This window comes from Aythya marila (genome assembly GCF_965140915.1).
Source record: "Aythya marila genome assembly, chromosome: 1".
Taxonomy (NCBI): Eukaryota; Metazoa; Chordata; class Aves; order Anseriformes; family Anatidae; genus Aythya; species Aythya marila.
The window spans coordinates 197,220,853-197,248,203 of NC_139042.1; the positions used below are offsets into that span (position 1 = coordinate 197,220,853).

The following is a 27,351-nucleotide window of genomic DNA, read 5'->3' on the forward strand; positions in this document are numbered from 1 at the left end:
TTCAGAGGAGATCTGACTAAACATTAATAGGCAGTAAGCAGAAAAGAAATGATGCTGCTCAAAAATGTGAAAGTGAGAACTACCTGCAAACAGAAGGAAAGAGGGAGAGACTGTTTACCGTTGAAGAGAGCTAATCAAAAACAACTAAAGTTAAAGACATCATGCAATTTAGGTCAAATAAATGGCTTTGATAGAGGGATATTTTACACTGAAACACCCCCTTCCCCCCCCCCTTTTTTTTTGCTTCTAATCCTGAAATTACATGCAAATATTGACCATCTTGTGAATATCCTCAAGGATAACTTATGATTTGCTTCAACTGTGCTATAAATTTTAACTTTGGAAAAGCAACTTACCTACAGTATTCAAAGATAATGTTTTTTTCAGCATGAATGTTACTATTGTATACTATAACTATAGCCAGTGGCATTGCATACTACTATGCTTGCCCAGCAGTTATAATTAGAAGATTGTTTTAGCAGCTTGTAAATTTTATTAATTTTAGCTATACAAAGTAACATTTTCCTTGGGGTAGGGGGGAAATATGAGTGAGAGTGTCAATCTCTTGGTTTTTCATTACTTATTTTACTATGCTTTCTTTGCATGGAAATGACAGGCAAAATGGTTAAGACATTATCTCATTGTTTTGCTCAATTAGAAATTCTCTGTAAAACATTTCTCTTTGAAATATTCTATATTTCCTTCACTGTAGACTAAAGATATAAAGTATTCTTTCAAAGATAGATCTTTTATTCCTTCCTGTATATTGCATTTTAGCCCGAAAAACAACTGCATGTCACTGGAGAGATTTTTCAGCTACATCCCCAAGATCCTACATGCAGATGTATTCCAAACCAGACAGTTTCACTCCCATCATGCTTCCTCCACAACTAAAACTCAGACTTACTCTGGTCTCTCCAGTGATCTCCAGATCATACCTGTGGTCTAATCAGTGCAAGAAAGAAGAGATGACAAGTAGATGAGGAACAAAGGATAAATGATTGGGATGATGTAGGAGACAACAGACTGGCAGGCAAAGAATAAGGAGAGAAGAGACTGGAGAGGAAAGGAGAAACAAACTACATGTCTGAGACTGAGAACTAGTAATGGAGGGAAAGATAGGAAGGGTGAAGAAAAATACTTGTCAGCAGAAACTGGAACAGAAACAAAGAATGTATTCAGGAGGACTGAAAGATAGCCCAACCAGCATAGCAGGAATATGGAATGGAAGGGCCAATGTCGGATCTGACATATGACGCTGAATGAGGGTATGGTGGGATGTACTGGGTTCACACAGCAAGGTTTTGGTCGCAGGGGGGCTGCAGGGGTGGCCTCTGTGAGAAGAGTCCAGCAGCTGCCCCCTGTTAAATCAGGGCCTGCTCCAGTTGGTTCCAAAAGGAATGCACTACTAGTCTGTGTGATGCTCATTGCACCTTTGTGAGTGAGCATATAAGAAACAACAACAAAAAAGAACCCACCATGCAACAGCAGCTGGAAGAAAGGAGTTAGAAAATGTGAGAGAAACATCTCTGCACGAAGGTGAGTGTAGAAGGAAGACAGGAGGTGCTTCAGGTGCCAGAGCAGCAGTTCCCTTGCAGCCTATGGTGGAGCAGGCTGTCCCCCTGCGCCCATGGGTCCCACATGGAGCAGATCTCCACGCTGCACCCCATGGAGGAGCCCCTGGTGGAGCAGGTGGATGTGGCCTGGAGGAGGCTGCGGCCCATGGAGAGCCCCCGCAGGAGCAGGCCCCGGGCCGGAGCTGCAGCTCATGGAGAGGAGCCCACGCAGGAGCAGGGGGTCTTGGAGGAGCTGCTGCCCATGGGGAACCTGTGCTGGAGCAGTTTGCTTCTGATGTATGGACCCCATGGTATGGATCCGTGTCGGAGCAGTTCTTAAAGAGCTCCTGCCCGTGAAAGCCCCCACAGGATCAGTTCAGGAAGGACAGCGTTCTGTGGGAGGGACCCCATGTGAAGCAGGGGCAGGGAGTGACTGTGAAGGAGTGGTGGAGACAAAACTTTAGGGTCTGACCACAGCTCTCCTTGTTCTTTGGAGGAGGGGAAATGAGAGAGCAGCATGGTGAAGCTTAGCTACCTAGCATTGTGAAACCATCACATGGGGAAAAAGAGACACCACAAGTACAGAGGATAATGGATCACACAGAGAACAGATGAGCAAAAAGGACCCTGAATCCACTTAGCAGAAACTCCTCACCAAAACATGCAGAGAGAGACATGATTCACAAGCCTTCTTGTCCTCTGTCAGCAGATATGTGTGAAATCCACCTACAAAAAATCCCATTAGCTTTCCATGCTGGGATAACCTTACAGTTCGTCAGGAAGCTTAAGTAATAGACGTTTCTGTGTTGTTGAGACCTTATTGTGGAAACCCACATGTGTATCAATCTAATGCTTTTTTTGCTAGGATTTCAAGATTTTGGTTTCAGTTAGGATTTTGTTTTCTGTTTGTTTGGGGATTTCTAAGATTAAAAACTGCATCTAAAGCATCTGTTTTAATACTCTTTTATTTATTTTGCAATATCAAGCACTCAAATGTTAGGAAAGGCCACAACTAAAATAATCTCTGCAAACTTCATTTATGTTCCTCATGTACATGCAGTGCCACAGCCCTTCCTTCATCAGGATGGGCAGGGATAGGGAAAGGGAAATATATGAACATGTGGTTGCATACTTTGTGACGATGTATAAACAAAGTTTTTAGGTAGCCTAATCCTGACATTTTCTGAATTGTGACTACATAGTTCTGCCATCTCAGAATGTGTTTTTAGCCTCTATGAATGAAATATAGCACAAAAATATCTTCTCAATGAAACAATAATTTATTTCCTACAACAATAAGTTCATTCCTAAAACACACTTTGTATTAAATTAAAATAGCTGAATATAACTAATTTTCATTCTCATCTGTTTCTTGTAGCCAACGGCTGCTTCACAGCTGTGAATATATGCCCAAAAATGGTCTCCCTTGTTGATATAGAGCAGAATGTTTGACTGCTGTGAATGGTTGCTTCCTGGATACTTTATCTGACAAACATATAACATAAAAGCACTCATTTAAGGTGGGAGTGTTGCAATAATGGTAAGCCTTATGTCCAATGCTGCAAAGCTGATTAAATATTAGCAACAAGAAAGTGTTGCAACACAAAAAGAGAGAATTGAATGATGCCTATGTTATTCATTTCTCTCTCAGTAAGCACTGTAGAAGAGAAACACTACAGAGTTTAATTTCCCAGAGTCTTTTTACTATGTTACAATTAAATGATCATAATACCTAGATGATGCACACCATTCATTTCACTCTTCCTGTTATTGCACTCTAAGGCATATCTTCCAACTCACCGCAGCAAGCTGGTCCACTCCACTTGCAGTTCGTGCCAAAGTTACGAGGTCTTCTTGCATCTTATCTACCCATGATTTTATCCTAAAGAAACCAAAAAGAAGAGAGGAAGAGAAGTCCAATCAAATCAATGGCAAATACCTATGACAATCTCAAATACACATAAAGGCTGGCAAATTAACTCTCATGTAATAGGTTTACGCTGAAGTCCACCTGATACAGCTGTGAATCTGCTTTAGATATGTTCTCTGTTCTCCTTTTCTCCCTCTCTTATGCATGAACTTACTTTTTCAATAGTAATGTGAGGAACTTGCATTTAATTATACATTACAAGAAAAGGGAAAAAAAAAAAAAAAGCAGAATAAGCAGAATATATATTATTAAATATAAAATATACGTGAGTATTCTTTGATAAAAACTAATCTTCTTGTAATAGACCAAAACAATCTACATCCTAATAGTGTTCTCTTTCACTGACTAAAATCTAAGCCATGTGTTTTTTTCTTCTACTTTTCAGCAGATGGAGTATGCCTGGTGCTCTCCAGACACTGTCCCTACAATATCACTACAGCAGACTCCTGCTAACAGTTCTGAGGTCTGTTTCCAAATGCAATAGAGCCTAATATACCTTTTTTTTTTTTTTCCCCCTTTTATTTATTTATTTATTATTTCATCTAACAGAGCTTCTACCAAACCTTGATGACCTGTACAGGATGAATGTTCTCATACAGTTTTCTGGTGTGGCCACCATACTTCATCTGTTGTAAACCAAGCATGCCATCATATCCATTACTAGCTGTAGCAAAGACCACTACAACAGAGCCTGTGCACTGCCCACCAGGACAACCTGCCTGGCCTACAGCTCATTCACAGCAACAGCTTTCTGTATGGGCTTGAGGTCCCTCTGCCAACAGATAGAACAATCAGAGAAAAACAACAACTGGAAGCAGGCTTCCAAACAGAATACATCTGGCCTGCAGCCCTTTTCTGGACACTCCAAGGAAGAAGAAGTAGGACAGGCAGCCACAGGCATAGGTGGCATGAGTTGTTCTGGCAAGAGGCACCTGCTCCTGGCTGCTGTTGCTGTGCACACTTGGCTCCCTAAGCCCAGTAAACATGACTCTTTGGAAAAGTATTGGATCCAATACAGTTTTTGTGTTTACATGCAATGTCACATTTTGTAGCAGGAAACGAGTCATGGCACAAGTGTACTCCTGTGAGATCTATGCTTATTCCAGTAACAGAAGAAAGTGGTGTAGCTTGCCTAGCCAGAAAATTTGTTCTCCATCTCATCTATCATGTCATGCCTGTCGTTATTACTGCTCTCAGCTCTGAAACCTGGAACAGATATTTGTATTTATCCTAGCCATTTCCTAGTCTTAATGTGATACATTGGGAATGGCTGCTTAAAAGATTATACATGTAATTTGGAAAGAAAGCAATAAGAGAGACTCCATTTTTGCTGCAATGTCGAAAATTTGGAAGAGTAAGAAAGAATATGGAGGATTGGTTTTAGTCCTTCTTTCCACCATTATTAATACATTTTGTGTTAAACAATCAATATCTTGAAAGGTCACAGACTGTATCATGGAGTCGTGACTTGGGACTTTTATTAAATGATCCTTCATCATGCTTTAGAAGAAAGACATTAGTCATCCAAATGCAAAAGAAGATTCTTGTCTGACTTCTATCATGAAGGACCTTCTGGCAGCTCAAAATAATCTGTGTGCAGGTAGGAATGGGAACCACCTTACAGAAAGGTACTGAGTTTAGTAAAAATGCCAGATATAAGATGTCAGATTGTCCTGGTTTCAGTTAGGACAGAGTTAATTTTCTTCCTACTGTCTGGTAGAATGCTATGTTTTGGCTTAGGATGAGAAGAGTGCTGATAACACCCCAATGTTTTAATTGTTGCAGAGCAGTGTTTACACCAAGCCAAGGACGTCTCAGCTTCTTGCTCTGTCCTACCAACAGGCAGGCTGGGGGTGCAGCAGGAGCTGGGAGGGGACAGACCCAGAACAGCTGACCCAAACTAGCCAAAGGGGTATTCCATACCATCTGACATCATGCTAAACAATATATAGGGGTGGCTAGCCGGGGAATGGGAGCCAGACTGCTCGGGGTTAAGCTGGGCATCGGTCAGCGGGTGGTGAGCAATTGCATTGTGCATCACTTGTTTGTACACATTATTAGTAGTAGTACTATTATCATCATTATTGTTATTATTATTATTGTTATTATTATTTCCTGTCTTAATAAACTGTCTTTATCTCAACTCACGGGCTTCACTTTCCCATTTCTCTCCCCCATCCCAGAGAGGGAGGGGGGAGGGTGAGCGAACGGCTGTGTGGTGTTTAGCTGCCGGCCGGGTTAAACCACAACATAGATATAAAACAAATCCTTCTTCTCAGTCAATATTGGGTGGCTCCCCAATCAATACACAGTCTTTTGTGAATCCTATTTTGAGACACCACAAGCAAAATACTCTAACAAAGTACACAAGAACTTTTTTGAAAGTTTAGTTCAACGTGTCTTTAAGGTCTTTACAAAAAAATCTATATCAGAAACTGAACTCTGGTTTCATGCAACCTAGGAGAGAGCCTTATAATTATGACTCAGCATTCCTTACAAAAAATGCTTAAGCAACTGGCAAGTTGTAACCATGGATTCTCATTAACCATGGCTTCTGCCTGTGATACTGCTGTTTTCATCTTCTGTCTCCAGACCTTCACTTGGCTTGTCTGACACTTATCTATTGTGTCATATCTTTCATTTTCTATTGTGTCATATCTTTTATTTTTCCTTTCCAAATCTTTGGATAAAGAACAGTGATTTTAAGCTGTCTGTACAGCACTTCCATTGTTTTCTAACTAGATGCTAGGAGTATTCAGATGCATAAAAATTACATCTTAAAAAAAAATTTAAAAAAAGAAGAAAAAAAGTCATAATTGACATTATTTCACTAGTGTAGTTCATCACCAAGCAATTTCAATTGATTTAGTTCCTAGAGGCTAGAAACTGTTCAGAAGACTGTCTGTTCTTTAAAATCTTGTCAGTGCACCAGACGTTTTCAGTGTTGTAACAAAGAATACTCCAAAACTTTTTTTGCCAGTTATAGCTACTAATGATAATCTCATCCATTCACAGCTCATGGTGTGAGAATTGAAGTCTTTTTGCTGGCAGTGTACAAAACAGAACAAAAGAGCAACATTTTGATTAATATCTCCCTGCTCAAGCTACCCACATTACTTCAACCCTTAGACTGCCACTATAACACTTTATATTAGCTTGATATTTGCTACATACAATACTTTTGTGTATACAGTATCTCATCCTTGTTTTTAATGCTTCATTCCATGCTCCCTGACAAGTGTCAGAGCATCACTCCACATTTACAGATGACAAAAATCACCCAGCCAGACATTTGTCTTTCTGTTCCCTTAGCTGAAAGTGGAGTAGTTGCTATGTCCTGCAAATGGTGGACTGACTTCTAGCCCAGATGGCAGAACATCAAGTTATAATTCTGAAATTTGGGGGAAAATATTATATACATTAAACCACTACATATGCCAAATCAATAGTGCAAGAGGAGACCTCATTTAGTTTGTAATTATCTAGATTTGCATGAATGTGTTTTTTAGCTTGCAGGTATTTTTCTAATTTGGGACTGCTTTTAAAAGACTTCTAAAAAAAGACTTTGAAATTAATGCTTCTAAGTAAAATAGTGCTAAAGCATTACAGGAATCTTTCCACTGTATAATATAGTTAATTCTCCATGAGGAAAAAGTATATGCACAGAAGCATGAGTGTTGTAATGAAAATGCTTCATGAGCATTGTAATGAAACACAGAATTAAAAAAAAAAAAAAAAAAAGAAACCTTACTAGGACAAGTCCACTGGCTGAAAAGGACTGAAACTATAGAGAGTGTACTAGAAGGGCTTGGATAAGTGTCTTGAATGAAAATCTTACTGATCTGTCTTTACCATACCATGGCATGAAAAAAGGGTTTGGTTCAACGTGCTTCTTAACTTGATACTTCTCCCAGCCTCTTTGCAGATCTTCAGAAATTCAAGGAACACTAGCAGAATGCATAAAAAGACTGGAGACCCCCAAAAGTGTGGTTGTTCTTAGGTGTGAGCTCCAGTGCCCCCACCAGAAATCTGCTGCAGGGCTTCAACATTTTATCAAATGCTTACAAGACCAAGTATGCTAACAGAAAAACCTCCAGATGGAGAGGATATTTTAAAAAGTGCTCAAAAGCTCCCTTCATCCATAATAACTGAACAGCTTTCTCTCTCTCTCTTTTTTTTTTTTTTTTTTTTTTTTTTTTAATTGACATTCCTCATTATTTGTGGGACTGTCAAGATTTAGGGACATGGTAGCAAAATGTCCATGTATGAACTCACCCTCAGAGTTGTTATGTGCTAGTGGAACAAGCCACTGACAAGAATGAGACATTTTAAAATAAGAGTTAGCCTAGACACAACTAGCAGACATAACAACCTGCTTTGGACATGGAGTACTTATTTTCTCCTACCTACCTTTTACAGAGATTTGACCAATCTCTGGGCTATTTTACCATTCTTTGGTGAATGTCTGCTGTACCATTTAGTTAGTTTGCTACCTGTCTCCAATCCAGATAATGAGAATACCCCGTCAATTTAATGTTGATGCTTTTCTGTGGAGGTTCAACAAAGGCTATAGGTGCAATGAGTCAACAGTCTGTAGTTGTTCTTCCCCTTGCATCATATCACCAAGAATACTCTTACTGTCTTATTTCTTTGCTTATTCACATCCTACATCTCTAACATGGTAACATGAAAGTGATATATAACAGGATTTAGAGACTGATTACATTTTCATTGACTGTTATAACTGCTTCCATCATTGTCCTAATATTCCTAAATCTTATTTTCCGCACTTTTCTTTCCAGAGTAAGATATAAAATAAATTAATTATCTGGTTGAAATCTCACAAACCCCTTATATTTTACAAACATTTAGTTTTGTACAAAATAGAAATCAGTTATGTTATCAGTATCTTAACAGAAATCATCCTTTATGGTGCATTTTGTTTACCACAGTTTTAAGTCCATCACATGTATCTGTAGAACAGTATCAACTCATAAACACAAGTATAAATAATAATAATAATAATAAATAATCTACCATTTTTGTATGTTTTCTGTTTTTCTTTGTGAAAGAATGAGGTATACAAAAGGTGAAAAAGTGAAACTGATTACCCAAAAACATTTTCAAAAGCATAAAATAAATAATTGAACACACTGAGATTTTTTATGATCCATTTCAGCTATAAAAAATCTGGGTGTTATTTCTAAGAAGGGTTGATAGAAAAAGTCAGGGAGGATTGATTTTTAAATTGACTTTTTTCATTTCCCATTGCTTTGTTTTTTACTGGATATTTTCCCTTCTGTCCCTGAAGAAAACTGGAATGGTGAGAAAATACATTAATTAGTTAGTTAACCTTGAGTTACTGTTGGAAGTTACTTTTCAAAACACAAATTACTTATTATTACTTAATATTTCTATTACTTGAAAATGAAATATGGAATGTTTTCCTCTTTCATTTGCAAATATATTCTTTATTTTTCAATAAAATCTTCTTATATATCCTCTAGACTTCCTGCTTCCACACAGTTAGCCCAGGATTCATCCTGTTTAGAATCTGGCTGCCTAGACTGCTGTTACTTTTGTTCCTTTTTTATTTTTCTTTTGGTTTGAACAAGGTTTCTGCTACAGTTAATGGAGAAAGACACCTCCAGAGCTGCCCCATTGCCCCTGCTAGAACTCCAGACAACTTAGATTCTTGGTCCAGGATCCCCAGTACAGCTAGGCTACATGCTTGAATTTTAGGCAGATTACATTAGAAAGCATCTGTTTAAATGAAATAGGAAGAAGTCCACCTTTATTCCAACTTAACAGCAATTTCTCTCCCCATCTATAACTTGAACATAAGTAAGAATGCTTCTTCCAATCCTGATGGGGCATTTACCTTAAAAGGTTTTTTTATCATATGTTTATCTTCATCTACTGGACTTTCTGTAGTGGAAATTTTCTTTTTCTTACTTGTCTGGACAACAGCAGGGTCCAATGTAAAGATTAATTATTTAGGAGGGTTTTTTTCTGGATTACTGTCAGAAATACAAATAGTCAAATAGCATTCTAAATTTCTGAGGAAGCTTTATATAATTACCCTCTCCTTCCAACAAGAACTTAAATATTATTATAAGTATTACTTTAGGGTCTAACATCTGCATCTCGTTTCTTCCACCTCACCACCAGACAAAAGTGTCTTTGCAGCATACATTTTAGATAATCCGTGTTCCTGAACTGCAAACAACCCCAAACAATCCCAAAGCTTTCATGGAAAAATTTAGCAGAACATTTAAAATGGAAGTATTTTATTTATTTATTTATTAAGGAATCATATTATCTCATTGCATTAAAAAAAATAAATAAAATCAATAAATAACAAGAGCCTCTAGGCACTGAAATGCTTGTCTGGTACTCCTTTTAACTGAAGCCTGTAGTGCAATATCTGCCTGACAGCTGCTCGTGGTCAGAGTTTATTTAACAATTGGAAAGCTGTCACAGCAAACATGAGGTCTCATGACTTAAAGAAGCAGCAGTCATTTTTCTGCAAAAGGGAACAGAAAGCCTGTGTGAAAGGTTACTTTGTTCCTATCACTGTTGGTTTGGCATGAATGTTACAATGTATGTTCCACTGAAAGGTGATTACAATTTTCAGAACAATTGATTTTAACCCCATTCTCCCACATGTAGGTTTTCCCCATATCAGACAATGACAGGAGAACAGGAGAGCCCACATGCCTTTCCACCGAAGTTTCTAAGTGATGTGAATAATTAAGGGAGCAATCTGATTAAAGACAAACAGATATGGGTCATTTACTGTGGAATTAGGAGGTACCCTGCTGCTGCTGCCTGGGCTGTGATCAGATTGATGAAGAAACAGCTGGAACACTACAGAGCCATCTATACACATTACAGTATTATCCAACCTAGCATAACAGCTATTTTGACAACCCAGAAATCCTTTCTTCCTCTTTTTATTTATTTATTTATTTTTCAGTAAAGTCAAAGGATTTCTGCCAGTGCCCCTCACTCATGTTCCAAATAAAACTTAATATAGCAGGTGCCAACCTAATAAATCTTTCTTCTAACTTCATTAAAAATCTATTGTATGTTCAACTTGTACACCAAACTTGCAGAACAGAGTACTGCCCAATTAGAAGAGTACAAGAAAACAAGAGAGGTACATGTAGAACAGCTGGGCTAACACCTTTTCCTCCTGAAGCAGATGCAATTCCTTTCTACTGACTTCAAGGAAAGTAGATTCATGTAATTACATACCATAGCTCTGTCACCCTAATTTAAGGACTATTAGCTGACTTCTGCTTGGATACTCTCTTACAATCTAAAGGAGCATGTGTGGACCTTAACTCTGCCAGTTTAAGTCATGTGTTATGTTGGAGATCTGCATCCAGCTCTCCTCAGTTAAGCTTACATTTTGTTCAAGTTTCTGAAGAGCTCTTGCATGCAAAAGTAACAACAATTGGAATAATGAAAGATTTAAGTGGCAAGAGGAAGATTATTTTTTTCCACAATAGTTCAGTATTTCTTAGTTTATATAAAATAGTACCACTATTGGAAAAGTAATGCTTGAAAAATGAAGATAGATGGGATTAGACTCAGAAAGAGTGAGACAGCAAGCCTTGCTATATTTTTACAAGCAACTCCACACTTTATTTTCTTGCTCAGAAAATCCTTCATTTTCAGAATCAGAAGCTTTTTAGAAGGTTTCCTGACAGTAAAGGAGAGAGGAAAGTCTACAAAATTATCGTAAAAGCAGCATTTTCAACAATTCTTTGCCCCTCTTAGGTAACACAAAAGGGCAAACAAACTGTTATCATAATTGATAGAAGGCATGTGAAAGAAGAAACTATGCTATGATGGAATTACAAACCTTCTACACAGAAATTACCCATGTTGCTGCATTTATACCTCCTCCTGCAAAACTACTGAGTTTTAATACCACTATATATTTTGATGACCTATTAAGCTGACAGTACAGCATTTCAGATATGTGGGTGGAAGGATAGATTTACAGATAACCCGACTTTGGAAAGAGTAATAAAGGCAAGTTTTATGAAATACTGAAAAAAAAAAAAAAAAGTAATAGTGTCCTAAAATCCCATTGATTCTAAATCAAGGAAAGAAGAGTTTAGATATGCAGATACTGATGCAAAGGTCACTCAAATCCCATGGTTATCAGATTAAGCTCTTGATAAAGTGATGGTACTCAAATCCCCACTGAGTAGCCAGAAATAAATAAAAGAGGGTTATATAATTTAGATGTGATAAAAAAGCAAATTAAGGCAAAGTGGTCAGTGTAAGAATATGTGAATCTTCCAGATTTTACTGCAGGATTTGTAACAATCCAATTAGATCCACAGAGTGGAGGCAATTTAAATTCATCATTTAGAGATATTCTCACCTCATTGTATAACCTCTACAGCTGTTGTGAACCCCTCCAGTTGTCAGCTATGTGTTGAAAAATATATCACAAAATATTGTATAAATGTTTGGAAGAACTTTTCCATAATAAAAACAAAGTACAGATTAAGTCATTACATTTAACTACTGTGCAGAGCAGGGAAAGTGGGGAGGATATGCTCTGTTTTTACATAAAAAAGAATGCACAAAATGAATCATCTACTCCATAGGCAAAAATATTTCCTTCATTGTCAAGAAAAAAAAATTGTACTTTGTCCCTTTGCCCTCTTTGACTGTTTTACCAGCCCACATGTGATGAGCAGTTTGTCCATGCAGTTTGGAAAGCCTTTCCAGATAGGAAACACCCATATAGCCAAGACCTAAGAGACCCTCTTGTTCTTTCTTCATTTCAAAATGTAAAAATTTTGCTTGAAATAATTATCTTACATTTCTCAAACTGAAACATTTGGGGAGTGAGACATAATATCTGTGTCATAATGCAGACAGCAAAGTCTTCACTATATATTTGAGTTTTAGTAGCAGATGTCTTAATATTTAGACTTGTGATTTTTAAGCTCTTATTCCATGTTTAAGCCATACATGTCACAGAAGCTATACAAAATTTCAGTTTTTCTCCAAACGCTTTCTCATACATAAACATGGTTCCTCTCCATCATAGACTTCATAGAACAAGTACTCAGGTGCACTCACTAACCCACTGTCCTTCCAAGGAACACCCCTAATAAATGGGGCACTAAGAACTTACTGAAGCAGCATTTATGCAGACAGAAGCAGAAGGAGCAGCCCCCTGATTTAGCCCCAGCTCAGTAGATCTAAGTTCCACCACTCACTTGTAGGATGATGCTCATGGCAAACAAAGGACAGAACTCACATCTCAGTGACTGTCTACATGTATGTCCTGAGCAATGATTTTCTTCTTTCATGTTCAAACCCAATGGCAGGTTCAGGGATGGAAATGGTCAGCTATGAGTAGCACATGGATCTGCCTGTTTTTTGCCCAAGTGCCAAGAAAAATAGAATCCCTTCCCACTTTTATAAGTGGGTGGTAGAATGCATTTCTCATTTAATAAATGGGTTGTACTTAGATGATAAATGGGAATGACCAAGTAATTCCATAAATGAGGTTCTCATTTTAAAGAGACATCATCAGGGCATGGTCATATTACTTTGTAAGCTGGTTCAGCCTAAACCAAGAGTCTGACAGGTGTTTAGCCACTCATGTTCATAATTACAGCTTCTGCTCCACAAATATTTCTCTTTACTTTGCCAAAAGTGTTCTTTTGGAGGCTAAAGCTTCCTAGCAAATAACATGAAAAATATCCTCCAACGGAAATTACTGTTGCACAAAATATCGTTTAATAATTTAAACTCAGTCTTTAATGTTAAGCCTGACAAGTACAATCAGCTGCAAAATTACTGTAAGCTGTAAAAAAAAATAAAAAAATCCTTAAAATGATTATGTTTTAATTATCAAAGAAAGCAGTTTAACAGAGAAGACATTCATAGCTTAAATAATTATCACTAGTCCTCAGATATATTTATTAAAGGTTTTTACAATCAGATATACCATTTATTGCTTAGCATTAAAAACACAAACACTCCAAATCTAGTTACCATTTCTGTAGCTGAGAAACATACACTTAAAATAAAGAATCCCTAATTTGTTTCTAATCTGTGCTAGATGAAATGCAATCATTTTGTTTTAAATTGCAATTGTTTTGTTTTAAATTCTCTATATATGGCCTAACCATGTAGATCTCCTGGAGATCTAAATCAGAGAAGCTGCCACCAGAGACACATAGGTGTATCTCACCAGAGTTCCCCCAGAACAACACCAAAGATGACTCTCATCCTATCTTTGCTTCAGTTCTGGTACCTAGTATTTAAAGAACATACAGACTAAGCCCAGACTAAGTTTATCAGTATAATACAAACACAGATACTCCCCTAAAATCACCCTTTAGTAAAAAGTAAACCAAAACTGAATTTCACATTATTCCAGTATTGTATCAATGGAACGTGGATTAGAACCTGTTCCCTAAGCAAATACATAAACGTTGATGTTTTGCAGTGTTTTATGTTATACATTAACCCTGATAACGATATAATGCTTATAAGTGGGGAATAAAAAAAGCATGTCTTGAAAACCATGACTGAAAAATAAATCTCAGTGTAATGGAACTTCACAAAGTGCTAACTGCACAATTTTGTTAAAGCATTTCAGGCAAAAAAAAATGATTTTATCAGTTGTGCTTAACATATCACAGTCACACTTTAACCATAATTTGTATTAAAATGATTTTTTCCCCAAAACTAATAAGCATTATACTTTGGCCCCAGGGGAAAAAAAAAAAAAAAAAAAAGCATAAGGAAATTGCAATATGGCAATATGGCAGATTGGATACCTGTAAAGAAGAGGTTAAAGGAAAAAAGAAGGAGGTTCATACAAATTAGAAATGTGTTCAGGAACTTACTTATGCCTGTGCAGCCACAGACACATGCACCAATTCCAACTCAGTGAGAATTTCATCTGAAAATATCATCCCTTGTACACTACCATAGCAATAGCTAGCTTTCATGCATCTACAGTGCAGAAGCTACATATATGGACTGGAAGTGTAAATAAACAGTACAGACAACCACAATAACAATAGCACGCACATTTACTCCCTTAAAACATGCAATTGGTTTGATCAGCTGTTTGTGGTAACAAATTTACCTTCACATAGAAGAAACCTGAAGAAACCATAGGATCTAGGTATAACTGTGAAAACAGAAACTACATAATGTCTGCATGATGTAGCAGCGTCATACTGCTGTACAAGGAGGTGACCCGACAAGGCTGAATTTGAAGCCTGCCCCGTACTGACAAAGAGCTGAAGGATCAGATCTGAGACTGAAACAAACTTTCTGAAACAATTTGAAATATACAATAATTCAGATAATGAATAAAATGGATTAGCTTTTTTTTTCAGTTTATCTATCATTGAATGCATACAGAATAACCTTTTTTTTGTTTGTTTAGGTTTGAATTGAATATGTGAATATTTATATATATTTATATATATAAATTCGAACCTAAATAAACAAAAAAAAAAATGCAGCATTGAACAAATATATTTAACAGAAATACTAGTTAGTATAAGCGTTCACAGAAATGACCAAATGTCCATCTCATTTTGTCCATAGTGATACGTCTGAAGTAGTGAACAACAAGACTTCTCTTGAGTTCAGCAGCACATGAACAAGTTCTTAAAACTGCATTTCCCTGTCTTTCAGGGAAGTTAACATAAATCAGGACCCATACGATTATATATATATATATTATTTTTTTTTTTTGGGGGGGGGGAGGGTATTCAAATACTTCACCACAATACTTCAATACAATGTACTAGATAACTGCAGCTAAGCTGACGACATTGTGTCAGCTCAGCTTTATATCTTTGAATGTCTGATGTGAATTTTGGTTGTAGCAGCATGAAGTCTACTACAAAGGACTGACACCAGCACCAGCAAATCAGGTGTTACAGATGCTGCAGCAATGTACATGAGCAGATGAGTAATTCCTCCTATGCAAGTGGCACAAGTCATATAATTTAAGTACCCAGCTGAACTGCACTCAGATCACACAAAGGCACAGCAAATCTGCCTTTTTAGGTTTTGCCTTTTGCCTAAATGCAAAAGATGGGGCTTGATTGTATAGGGAGAATCTTTCTAATAACTCTGTATGAAATTATTATTATTAAAATTGTATGTTTTTATAATGTTCATTTAATACAAAACTTAAAGAAAAATTCCATGATCATTTAAGCACTAAAAAGCAACAAACATTGGCAACAAAAGTGCGGGTTTTGTACTATACAGCTATAAGCTGTTCAATACCAAGCTTCAAATTTTATAGCCTCCTTTAAAATGTAGTTTTCAGTGATGTTGATCTCTCTTGTTTAATAACGACAAGGATTCATAAATAAAATATCTATTATATCAGATGGCAGAATGCCACCTTCTGATGAACCCATGTAGTTCACACACACACACAAAAAACTGACTCCAACTGTACTACTTCAGTGGAATGCTACACTTCTTGTAATGATGTTTTTTCAAATTATTGCATACTTTAAGAAATCTTTGTTGCAAAATGTACTCCAAAGAATTTTACTTGAAAACAGTACATCCAAATTAATCAGATGTTTCATTTGCAAATATATTCTTCCTTTCAAATCCTGACTTCCAATGTGTAAAGCTGTCACCTCCCTAACATGCCACTACTGCGGCATGTATAGTAACAGCATTTACAGTAATAAAGAGGCATTGTTTTGGAAGGACCTAAATAGACTCCATCTTTAGACTCCAAATAGACTCCAAAGATAACCACTATCTGTGTTTAGTGCCACCATTTAATACAAAAAGTAAAATATCATTACAAACGATGCAAAAGAGGCAAAGCAGAGATTATTGTGCAAGCAGAAGACTGTGGCGTAGAATATTAAGTTTCTACAGAAATTAGCATCAAAATTAGCAATCCTTTAAATTCTTTGTATTTCACAAAGTCACTCTGAATTACACTGAGTTTTTGCTAAAGGCGCAGCTGGCATGTTGTGGTTCCTGGGATGCAAATGGCTATTTAAAAAGGAAAATAGTTTATGAGAAAATAATCAATGCATTCTTTTCATCCTGTTCAGGAGGTTATCAGTCTGTTACCAGACACACAGAAGTCTTCTGTCTTGAAAACAGTTTTGAAAACTGTCCATTACAATATGAGATCCAAATCTGTAAACTATTTGTACGTTAATCAGCCTAGTGGAAGTGAAGTCTCCTGTTTGGATCAGGGCAGCATCTGTACAAGCTGGTGCAGATAAAGCTTAGATATAATAAAACCATGACTAAGTTTTTCCAGGGTGTTCGACAGACCAATTGTATATCAGAATTACTAGTTGTAAACTACTGGGAAAATAAATAAATGCAATAACTCCATAAAGAACCAGAAGCAACCAAAACCATATTTCAGTCTTTCACATTACAAAATTAACCTTTTGAAATGGCTAGTGTCTGGCTTCACAGGCCAGTTCAGTCATGCACAGCTTTGCAGATTTCATATTTTTGTTGTAATCCTCCAATAGTGATTTTTCTTAAATCTGCAGAAGCTGGAGATTGAAGGATAATACTAAATATCATTATTGGAGTGATATGAAAGTCTCATCTTCGTTCCTTAAAAGAAAAAGAATTCTTACAGATAGCTCACAAATAACTCATATAAACCTCAGAAGCAAAAGAGTATGTGCTTACAATGTTTGGGCTTCACTTTTGAAAGCCTGGGTGATCTGTTTGATTCAGAAAGCTCAGGCACAGAAATGGCTTCCAACTGTGCACACGGGGCCAAAGGGCTGTAAGGGTCAGTTCACAGCAAAGCTGAACAAGAATGACATTAAATGTAATTCAGCTTTAAAACAATGCATTCTCAAAGAGGCTTTGCTCTCCTTTCTCAGGCTGGGGTAAATGCTCTAAGGTCAGGAGGCCACAGTACTTGTCAGTGTATTCAATGCACATTAGGAAGACAGGCTATTACGGAAGAGTGTCTGACATTTACTCAGAAGCCAACCCACCCCTCTTCCACTTGTTCCCTTCCCCAATTTCAACACATACTCTAATTAAGCATCAATACAACACAATATAATTGAACAGATGTAGTAGTCATTACCAGGAATTACCCATTCTCCTATCAAATCAGAGTGCACAGAAAGGGCTGTGTTTGAAACGGGTGAACTTAATTGCCCGATGATCCCCAAGAGGGATGTACAAATAGATCAAGACATCACACATGGGCAACTGATCTCAACTCTGACACAAGCTTTTTGTCATTCCCTCATCCATCTTAACTTACTAGGGTTAATGGTGGCTGCAATTGACACTGGACAATTTAATAAATAAGAGCATTGGATGTGTTTCAAATGAAGCATACCAGAATGCAGACTTTAGTGACATTTTGATTAAAGGTCCATACATAGCAAAGACTTTTTATGAGGCAGCTGCTTAAAAGACAATCTATTTGAGTAAAAACAGAGCAGAGTAGCTGGTATCCCTTGGCAATTTACTGTGAAACATTTGTTTGCTTCACAACGATCTGATTCACAATCATTGCACTTGCATGGTTGGTTGATTAAATCAGTATCTTTAGCAGTCATTACAGTGAGCAAAGAAAAAAAAATAAAGCAAATTGCTAAAGTAATGCCTCTGTGTTATGCAAAACAGATAAATCACAAGAGTGCATTCCATTTTGTTTTACAGCAACATTCTCCATTTCCATTTCCCAGTATAATGTACTGAGTTTTTAAGTCACAACCATAAATAGCAATTATTTTTTAAAATTATTAATCCAGACCAGTGGTGATAACTGTTCTGAAGGGAGTGCACTGCCAACAGTTTAACATACAATTGCAGATTCACTGAGAGTGATCTAAGAAAGAATTGATTTCCTTAAAGAGAGAGAGAGAGAGAAAGGTATTCAAACAGAAGCAGCAATGGTAATTTGAATCTGACCATGCAAACAAGGCCAGCCTCTCCCCACCTCAGGCTATCTCCCTGCACCCTGGATCCAGCCTGGGCTAGCAGAGGTGAATAACAACATGTAAAAGGCACAAATATGACACATTCAGGCAACAAAAAAAAGAGGGAAATAAGAAAGAGCCTGGCAAGCAGAGAAAATGTCAACTCTGGAAGATCATGCTGTATTTATTTAGGCCTGGATGAGTGTAGAAGACAGTAGAAGAGAACAATACTTGGCACAGGCCAAAACTGGGAATGAGGAGACTGGTCTTACAGTGAAAGAATGTAAACTTAAAAAAAAAAAAAAAAAAAAAAAAAAAGAATTCCTTAGTTTAGGAATCTCCATGAATGAAAATATTTCACTTTTTTTTTAATTTTATTTACAAAATGCTATGCTACAGAATTTCCAGATTGCTCAGTGAAAAGGCCATCAATATCATTGAGGAAAGATGAAAGAGCCTTTTAAATTGGGTGCAGTTCCTGCATTTCTCTTCATTGTCATGACTGTAATACAATTTTGCTTTGACAACATACCACATTCCAAGGTTACACTGAATACCTTGACATCTCTGAATATGTAACATTCCCCAGACAGAAGGGAAGGCAAAAACATTAGCACAACTATGTTCTCATGTTCACCATTAAGATAGCTCTGAAATAGTAGAGGCATACTCACTGTATCATAATCTGTACAATTTTATACTTCATAAGCATAACTTTCATAATTTTCTCTTATTTTTGTCTGATTACAACATATTAAAACACTACAGGAAAATCTCTGTGCTCAGATTGCAAACCTGTACTTCAGACCTAAGACTCATCAGATAACTCTTTCTTCCCTGGTACATCTACACTAGGACTGTCTTAAATGGTCCCATTTAGTCCCATTTAATGCAATGAGTCCACTGCTGACTGGGAGCCACAACAAGGAAAGATTTTTTGGTCAATGTAATTGCTGTCAAAAAGAAAAAAAAATCTATAAAGAAAAAAAATCTGTAAAGATAATAAAAAGAAGAATGAATAGGAAAAGAAATAGAGAAATAGTGGGGGTTTTGTTCATTTGTTTGTTTGTTTTTTCCGGTTCTACTGCTTACATGCTAAAATAAACTTCACAGCATGGTAAGGTGTGTTCTCACAGAGAGATATTTCTATTGAAGTAGTAGTAAATGAAGCACCTTACACAACATGTGAAAGTCAAATAAAATTGCCCGCAACCCACTAGACAAATTTTGTGAAAGATTCTAGTTAGATTGCACTGAATAAAGGTCACAGTCTACTCCAAACACAAACTGATTTGTTATGCTGCAAACATGAGCCACCTTTAAAACCAGTGCCTGTCCCATTGTCACGTCTTACATCCTAGGTATCCTAGGTATTGATTAACGCTTCAGAGGTACATTGGAAGGTCCTAGATTTTCTTTCTGCTTGGATTACAGGCATTATTTTAAATGAACATAGCAGATGGGATGCAAACAGGACTGGATGCTCAAAGATGATTTGAAATAGATCACAACCTGATCAAGACCCTGTGAGCCATCTCCGTGTGCCAGTTCCATTGAGTCCAGTCTTCTATGAATATAAATAGTCTTTTCCTTCCTCAATCATTTCCACAAATCTCTGATTTAAGAGGCATCTAAAGGAAATAATGGATCAGGCCTCATATACAAAAATGTGGTTTAAAATGTATTTATGCTTAAATGTAATATTCAGAATCATTTTAATTTACCTTGGTTTTACCTGAGTTATTTGAGAGAGCTGGCAACAGACATGAAGTCCAGCTTCAGGAGGCAGTGACAGCAACAAACCCTTTCATTGATTTTGTTGCCTGAAAGTTAAGCAGCAGTAACAAGCAGGTGCTTTGTGTGCAGACAGGCAGAGTATGTTTATCTGGCACTAATTATGAGTAGCTTGTTTAACTTGTACACCTTTAGTGTTCTGCTGCATGATTAACTCTACAGATAGTGATATCCTTACCATAGCTTTACACAGTGCTTAGTGCTTGGGAGTATAAATGAAGTCTCTGAATGTTTTCCTAGTACAAGGATGAGATTTTTTTACATGCCTAAAGAATCTGTATACTCGTTGCCATTACACTAATAATGGTCTGATGGGTATTTCTGTGACCTGCCTTAGGTACTTGCTGTCCGTTCTCTAAATTTCCTGTTTGGAAGTTTCTTCTTCTTCCAATTAACTTATTGGGGATGTCCAAAGCCTGACGTAGGGGTTCTGAGCTGTACCTAAGGACTATATCATGGGGTAAATAGTACAGGAGCTTTCACATGTGTCTAAATGCCCATTTTTGTTTTGGAAAAAAAAAATAAAAAATAAAAAGCATTCCTGAAATAAATTTTCAACCTAGCTCTCTCAACAAAATCCCCCTCATATCTTATATCCAAGTGAGAATTAGAGTACAGGCCAGTCTGTCACATTTACAAGCACCTGATCTGTGTGGGAACAGAAGAAGCTAAACAAAGACAGAGATGTCTGACCACCACGCATTTGCAGAATTAGCATAACCTTTTTTTTTTTCCTACAAGCTATCATGACTGTTGAATGGCTATCTGGAAAGTATTCTGAGATCAAGTGATGTTTAAAAGGCCTTTAGCACACAACAAAGTAGCACAATCAAAATTTGATCCATTTATACCCCTTTCTAAGTCTGTCTGTGAAACATTATCTCTTTTCATGTACTATACGAGAGTGCACTGCTATGTGAGATGTGCTGCGTGCAGTACAACTGATGATACTTTGGATAAGAAGGATGAGATAGCTTTCAGTAGTCTTACCAAGGTAACAGAGCACTTTAATGAAAGTTTAGAATTTGTGTTTAATATTTAATCAACTTAACACTTTGATTTATGTAGACTACTGTACATCCTCCAAGGGCAAGAGGAGAGTATTTTCAAGGAAGAGCGTTTGTGGAGAAAAACATTAACATTCCTACTCCAATTAAACTCCTAATTGTGCATAATTTTTTTCTATTTCTTCTCTTTCTGTGAATACATTACCTTCACATTGCAAACATGAAATCAGACATTTCTAAACTGTAGTTTATGATAAGCACTCATCATAAAATGCTTGCTTCTCCTCATTTCCAGTACAAAAAAAAAAAAAAAAAAAAAAGACATCAGACATCAGGAGAGGAATGCATGCACGCACAATACAGACATATTCATTTTCATGATATCCATCTCTGTAGATATCCTTTTTTGGAGTCAGATAACACTAGTTGTTGATGCAGTAGAACAAAATGGATGTAAAATAATAATGTACCATGGAAAGGCCAAAGAAGACAACGGTAGCAGATTTATGCACAAAAGCCAGGAAATTCTTAATGGCAATGTCAAACTTGAATATCTACATTCTATGTTCATAGTGTTAGGCGAGATGAAAAATCTATGCTTATAAGCTTTAACATAAAAATACAAGGGATTCTTCCATACACACTTTCTTTTTATAGTATACAATATAATGAAATACTGAGAGTGTGTACCAATATCTACTGTAGAAGAAATCAATGGATATTGGCTTTCCTATACCAGCAAGGTACACGTAGCTCAGCTACCATATCACTGAAACCTGTTAAATACAGTATAATCAAGTGTCATGTGCTGGACAAGTTAGCTATAAAACCCATTGCTATTTGCTGTCATGGTAAGATTGGAAAATTCTCTCTTCTCCACTTCTAATGGGATGCTTTTGAATTGTCTTTTGCCCAAGCTAAAATCATATTTCTCTTAGCCAGTGCACATTTACTGCATTGACTTTTGACTCTCACAGTTTCTTTTCAAATGCCAATCCAGAAAGTTTGTCAGCACAAGAGTCACATCATCATTCACACAGTCCATTTGTAGTGGTCTTGGGGAGGGAGAGTGTGTAGATACCTTTTGTTCCTACAAGAAGAAAGTAAGTGACCTATGAAATCTGAAACTGACCTTTTTTTTGTTATCAGTCATCTGGACAAGTAAAAGAGACCACCCTCTTTGTTATGTTTATTGAGCAATTGTCAATACTACATGCTCCAAACTGGTACTTCCTGAAAGGCTAAATGAATTACAAGGGACCTGCCAAAATCATAAAGGAAATCATGGCAGAACCATGAAAAGAATCATCATCCTTGTCATTGGTTCAACAGATGTTTGGGCAAAGAAGTGTGAGAAGAAATAGTTTAGTGCTGCAAGCCCCTAAACTCTCCACCCTGCTAATCCGCACAAAGGACGAATGTACAAAACCACCCAAAGCAGTTGTACCTCTCCGCTTCCACTCAGATCCTTAGCACTCACTTCATGCAGTGAAACAGGAATCTCATTCTACATTGCCTTGGACTCTTTTTTTTTTTTTTTTTTTTCTGGTGTAAATCGATTGATTTAAGCAGCTTCCAGAGTAAGAGTGACATGACTGCACGGAAACCAAGTCCTACTAATTTTCCATTGCAAAAAGCTGATAGCGATCAACTGGGTGTTTAAAATTTCAAAAGAAAAGCCAATGTGTTTGTATGTGTTTGTATATGCCTAGTCAAATGCTAAGCCTTTATTTCTTTCTAAAGCTGCCTGACAATGGTCTGAGATGGTACCTGCTCCTTTCCATGCTTTCCTCTCCCACAGGCTCTGGCATCTCTCCACATGGGACAAGTGCTCAGGGACCTCCCTAGGTGTCACACTACCTTTAGCCATGTGGTGGTTTTACCGTGCTGGGCAGCTAAACCCCACAACCCCTCTCTCACTCCCCCTCCTTTAGATGAGGAAGGGGAGAAGTAAAGCAAAGACGGGTTGAGATAAGGATAATTTAATTAAAGGGAAATAATAATAACAATTAAATAAAGACTACCATGAACTAAACAATTTAACTAAGGGGAAAATGGAAAGGGAAAGGGGGAAAGGGAGGGGAAAAGGGAAAATAAAAAGAAGGGAGGAAAACAAACAAACAAAATAAATGAAGGCTATAGGGAAGTGCAGAGGAAATAAATTACTCTCTACTTCCCACAAATGAGCAATGATTGACCACATCCTTGAAGCAAGGCCTCAACGCACGCAGCCGGTGTTCGAGAGGAGGACCGACATTTTCCCAATGAGAGCCCACCCCTCCCCTCTTCTTCTTGTTTCCACCTTTTATTGCTGAGTGTGACATCACATGGTATGGAATATCCCTTTGATTGATTTAGGTCAGCTGCCCTAGTGATGTTTCTCTCCTTACTTTTTGCCCACCCCCTAGGAGGGTTAGAGAAAGGCCCGATGCTGTGCCACTGCTGCTCAGCAGTAGACACAACACTGGTGTGATAACACTGCTGTTCCAGCTACAAGTACAGAGTACGGCACTGTATGGGCTGCTGCTGGGAAAGTTAACATTCCAGCCAGACCCAGTAGAAGCCATTCAGGCCAGAGGATTTTGTGCACTGATTTCTCCTGTGCTGTGTCTACTTGCACCTATCCTAGGCACATACTATTCACCTTGCACAGACATAAATTTAACACTGGATTTCTCATATGAGGCTTTTTTCATTCCCAGCACTATGCTAGCAAGCCTAACATTTGGCAAAGTGGTGAGGTCAGCTGTCTTGTAGCTTGAATCCAAAGAATCCGAACTATGGCTCTACTTTATATACATTTACCAAGTTCCTCATGCATTAGCTCATGCATTCTTCCAGTAGTTCTCATGTTCTATCATATTTTTTCCATTCAGTTTATTGTCTTAGCCATATGCCAAAGACACTCTCAAGCTCCAGTCACTAGCAAACAGCATGTGTTTTATTTGTGCTATGTACTTTCAACTGCCATATTTGGATGTTTCTTGCTCTGCACATCCCTTACTACAAGTGGTCTGTGTAGACTACTGAAAGTCCTTTGATAGGACTTCTGCGACTATATGCCTACTCAATAGTTTAGTGTTTAACTGTTTAATCAGCCATACACTCAAGCTTCCATTACTTAAGAGGCATGCATATAATAAACTTTGTATTTTTTTCAGTCGTGTAACACTGTTTTAGCCCCAAGGAAGGAAAAAATTGATGCTAATGGTATATTCCTCTCAGCCAAATTCTATTAATACAGAAAAGCTCTTACTGTTCTCACTGTTTAAGGACTCAATCTCAATCTCACTGTTTAAGGACTTAAATAATATGACTCTGTTTACTGAGCTCAATGAAGCCTATCTAAACATGAAAAAATAAGGGAGTTACAAGTAGGTATTTCAATGTTATTATTATTATTTATTTTTTTTTTTTACAAAATCATTCTGAAAAGGTTAAAGCAAGCTTACACATGTGCTCCAGGCAAAAACTGACCATTTTCATCCTACATAAAAATCTGTTTTAAACAAAGTGAGAACAGGAAGAATAACAAAAATCTGGTAGTAGAGAAAGACAAAACTGTTGTTGCTTGCTATCTGAAAGAAAGCAGATAGTGTCTGTGTTGTCTTCAGTGTAATCAGTGTAATTTCTTTTTATTATTTTTTTTCCATATAGCTCTGTTTCTAAAAGATGCTGAGTAGCTATAAAGTATTTTCAGTGACTTTCCACTTTCACTGGTTACCTACCATCTTCATGATTGTGAATACTTCCATGAATCCATGAAATCAATTAGTTTACATAAAAAGCCACTCTAACTCATGACAAAAACCAGAGTAATGGCATCTGTACATATGAAACATGACATGGTGAAAACATCTAAACATCACTAATTGCAGCTTCTACCTGAAATTCTTTCAAGGAATCTGATGAGCTCCAATTTCAGTACCATAATGAAAAATTTGTATTTTAAGAATGGACAAGGGAATCAAACAATGCAGTAATGCAAGAGAAGACTTCTGTGGACTTGCTTTTTCCCCTCTTTATTGTAGGTCTGTTTCTCTACAAACAGCAAATGTTTACTATAAAATGATAAATCTCTTCAAATTATACCAACTTTAAGGAAATACAAAGTAGAGGAGTGGAGGGAGGAAAGGCTATGAAATTTTGCTGGGTTTGTCATCACTTTCAAAAGGTTCACCATTGTCAATAAGGTCAGGATTTTCCCAAGAAAAACTTTGTGCAATCACAGACTGTCCTGAATAACATCACTCAAACAGAACCTCTGTTCATATTAGCAAGCACTGTGGCACAATAGGGGCAAATCTGGGGTGCAAAACAGTTACACTGATGACTAAATGTCCAGACTAGGTGCAATGGGAGCATTTGACTTTGGACAAACTGTAGTTTAGTCCGGTGGCCTGAATGCCTGTGAGCAGTTAGAGGATGTTAGTCATGTTTTTGAAGCACATCTTCCAGTTTAAATTCATGTGCTCCAAAATCACTCTGCAATGGGAATCCAATGTGCACATTCCTATGCTAACCATTCCAGAATCTCCATCTAAACTTAGTAAGTTTGTGCAATAATATTTATATCCCTTTTCCCGCAGTCATGACAATTTCAAACACCATTCCTTCTGTATTTATAAAGAATATATATGTATTTAAACTAAGAACACTCTAGACTAGTTTTCAACAGAAATAACTAGTTTCTATGCTCATTTTATCCCTTTATCATTCATTTTCATCATAATGGCCTTCACTGCAATCATTCCCTCAAATCATAAATAAATGAAAATGCATTCAACTGTTGGTAAGAAAACAAATGATCAGGAAGATTTGTCTCAAGTGCTGGAATTGCTGTGTAGCCCTGAGGTACTGATACAATAGCCGGAGATGAGGGTGCATTGACTAATTTGTCAGTATATCAAGCACTACATAAACAATTTTACAACTCAAATTCTTCTTGTTTATAATCAATCCAAAAAAAAGTTGGCTTAGATAGGGACCTATATAAACACCTAATTTGTTCTTTTTATCAGCCTCCACTTGTAAAAAAAAAAAAATATATATATATTATCTTTAGATTAGACAGATTTTTTGTCCTCAGAAAATACATATGCAAAATTTATTTCCATTATCACCACTGAATGGTAAGAATGTTTGTAGGAATGTATCTAGGGAAGATATTGCATTTAACTTCCTGCTGAGAGTGAGACTGTCACCAGGCTAGACCAGGTACGCCGTGGCTTCACTTGGGCAACACCTGAAAATCAAGGACAGAGATGTCAGAGCTTCTCTGGGTGTGCAGATACAGAGCTGTGCTACTCTCTCTCTCTCTTTTTTTTTTTTTTCATAGTGTTCAACCTGAACTTTCCTAGGAGCAATATGGGACCATTAACCCCCTCTTTCCCAATACTGGGGAGGTTTTGATCTGTCCTTTATATTCCCTTCAAAATATATAGGCTACTACTTGATCACCCCTTAGTCTCCCATTTGCTGGACTAAAGGAACTTGGCTTCCTCAACCTCTCCTTATAAATCATGTACTCATGATAGTCTTGCTAGCCCTTCTGCATACCCTTCCCAGATTCTCAATATCCTCCTTGAACTGGGAGGCCTGAAATGGGCACTGTATTCCAGCTGCAGCCTCGCCACTGCTGAGACCATATGCAAGAGTGACAGAGCTTACAGTAAGGGTGGGATACATGATGACCTTCAAATCAGCTTCCTGAGTTACAGCTGCAATGTGTGTGGGCATCAGGGCTATGCCTGTGTGCACTTGGCACGTTTATTCCCTGGGTGGGCCAGGAATTCCTGCACAGATAAGATCATTGACTGATCTGAGTCAAAGGACAGACTTCAGCCAAGATGACTAACGTAAGCCCAAGCAAGTCATGAAATGATGCAGGAACTTTCCAGGTAAGAATTTCAGTCCATCTGGAAGGTCCCCCAGTACAACATCCTTGGAATGTTGTACTTGGGACACCTGAATATAGCCAGCCTCTCAGGTGGTTCCTGTTAAAAAAATAACTATACTGTGTATTGATAAGGTATTTAGAGACATTCAGCAGAAACTAGCCTTGCAGGTGAAGACACGGTCACAGTCTTGTACAT

The 27,351-nt window shown here is 37.4% G+C and overlaps 1 protein-coding gene across 5 annotated transcripts in view; it reads right to left on the reverse strand.

Annotated features, from left to right (window-relative positions):
- CACNA2D1 (calcium voltage-gated channel auxiliary subunit alpha2delta 1) overlaps positions 1-27,351 on the reverse strand; it is a 413,517-nt gene that overhangs the window by 352,795 nt on the left and 33,371 nt on the right. For all 5 annotated transcript variants that reach the window (XM_082781189.1, XM_082781188.1, XM_082781191.1 and 2 more), the window contains exon 2: positions 3,357-3,438. In XM_082781189.1, coding sequence (XP_082637315.1) covers positions 3,357-3,438 — 82 coding nt within the window. The remainder of the gene's footprint in view (positions 1-3,356; positions 3,439-27,351) is intronic.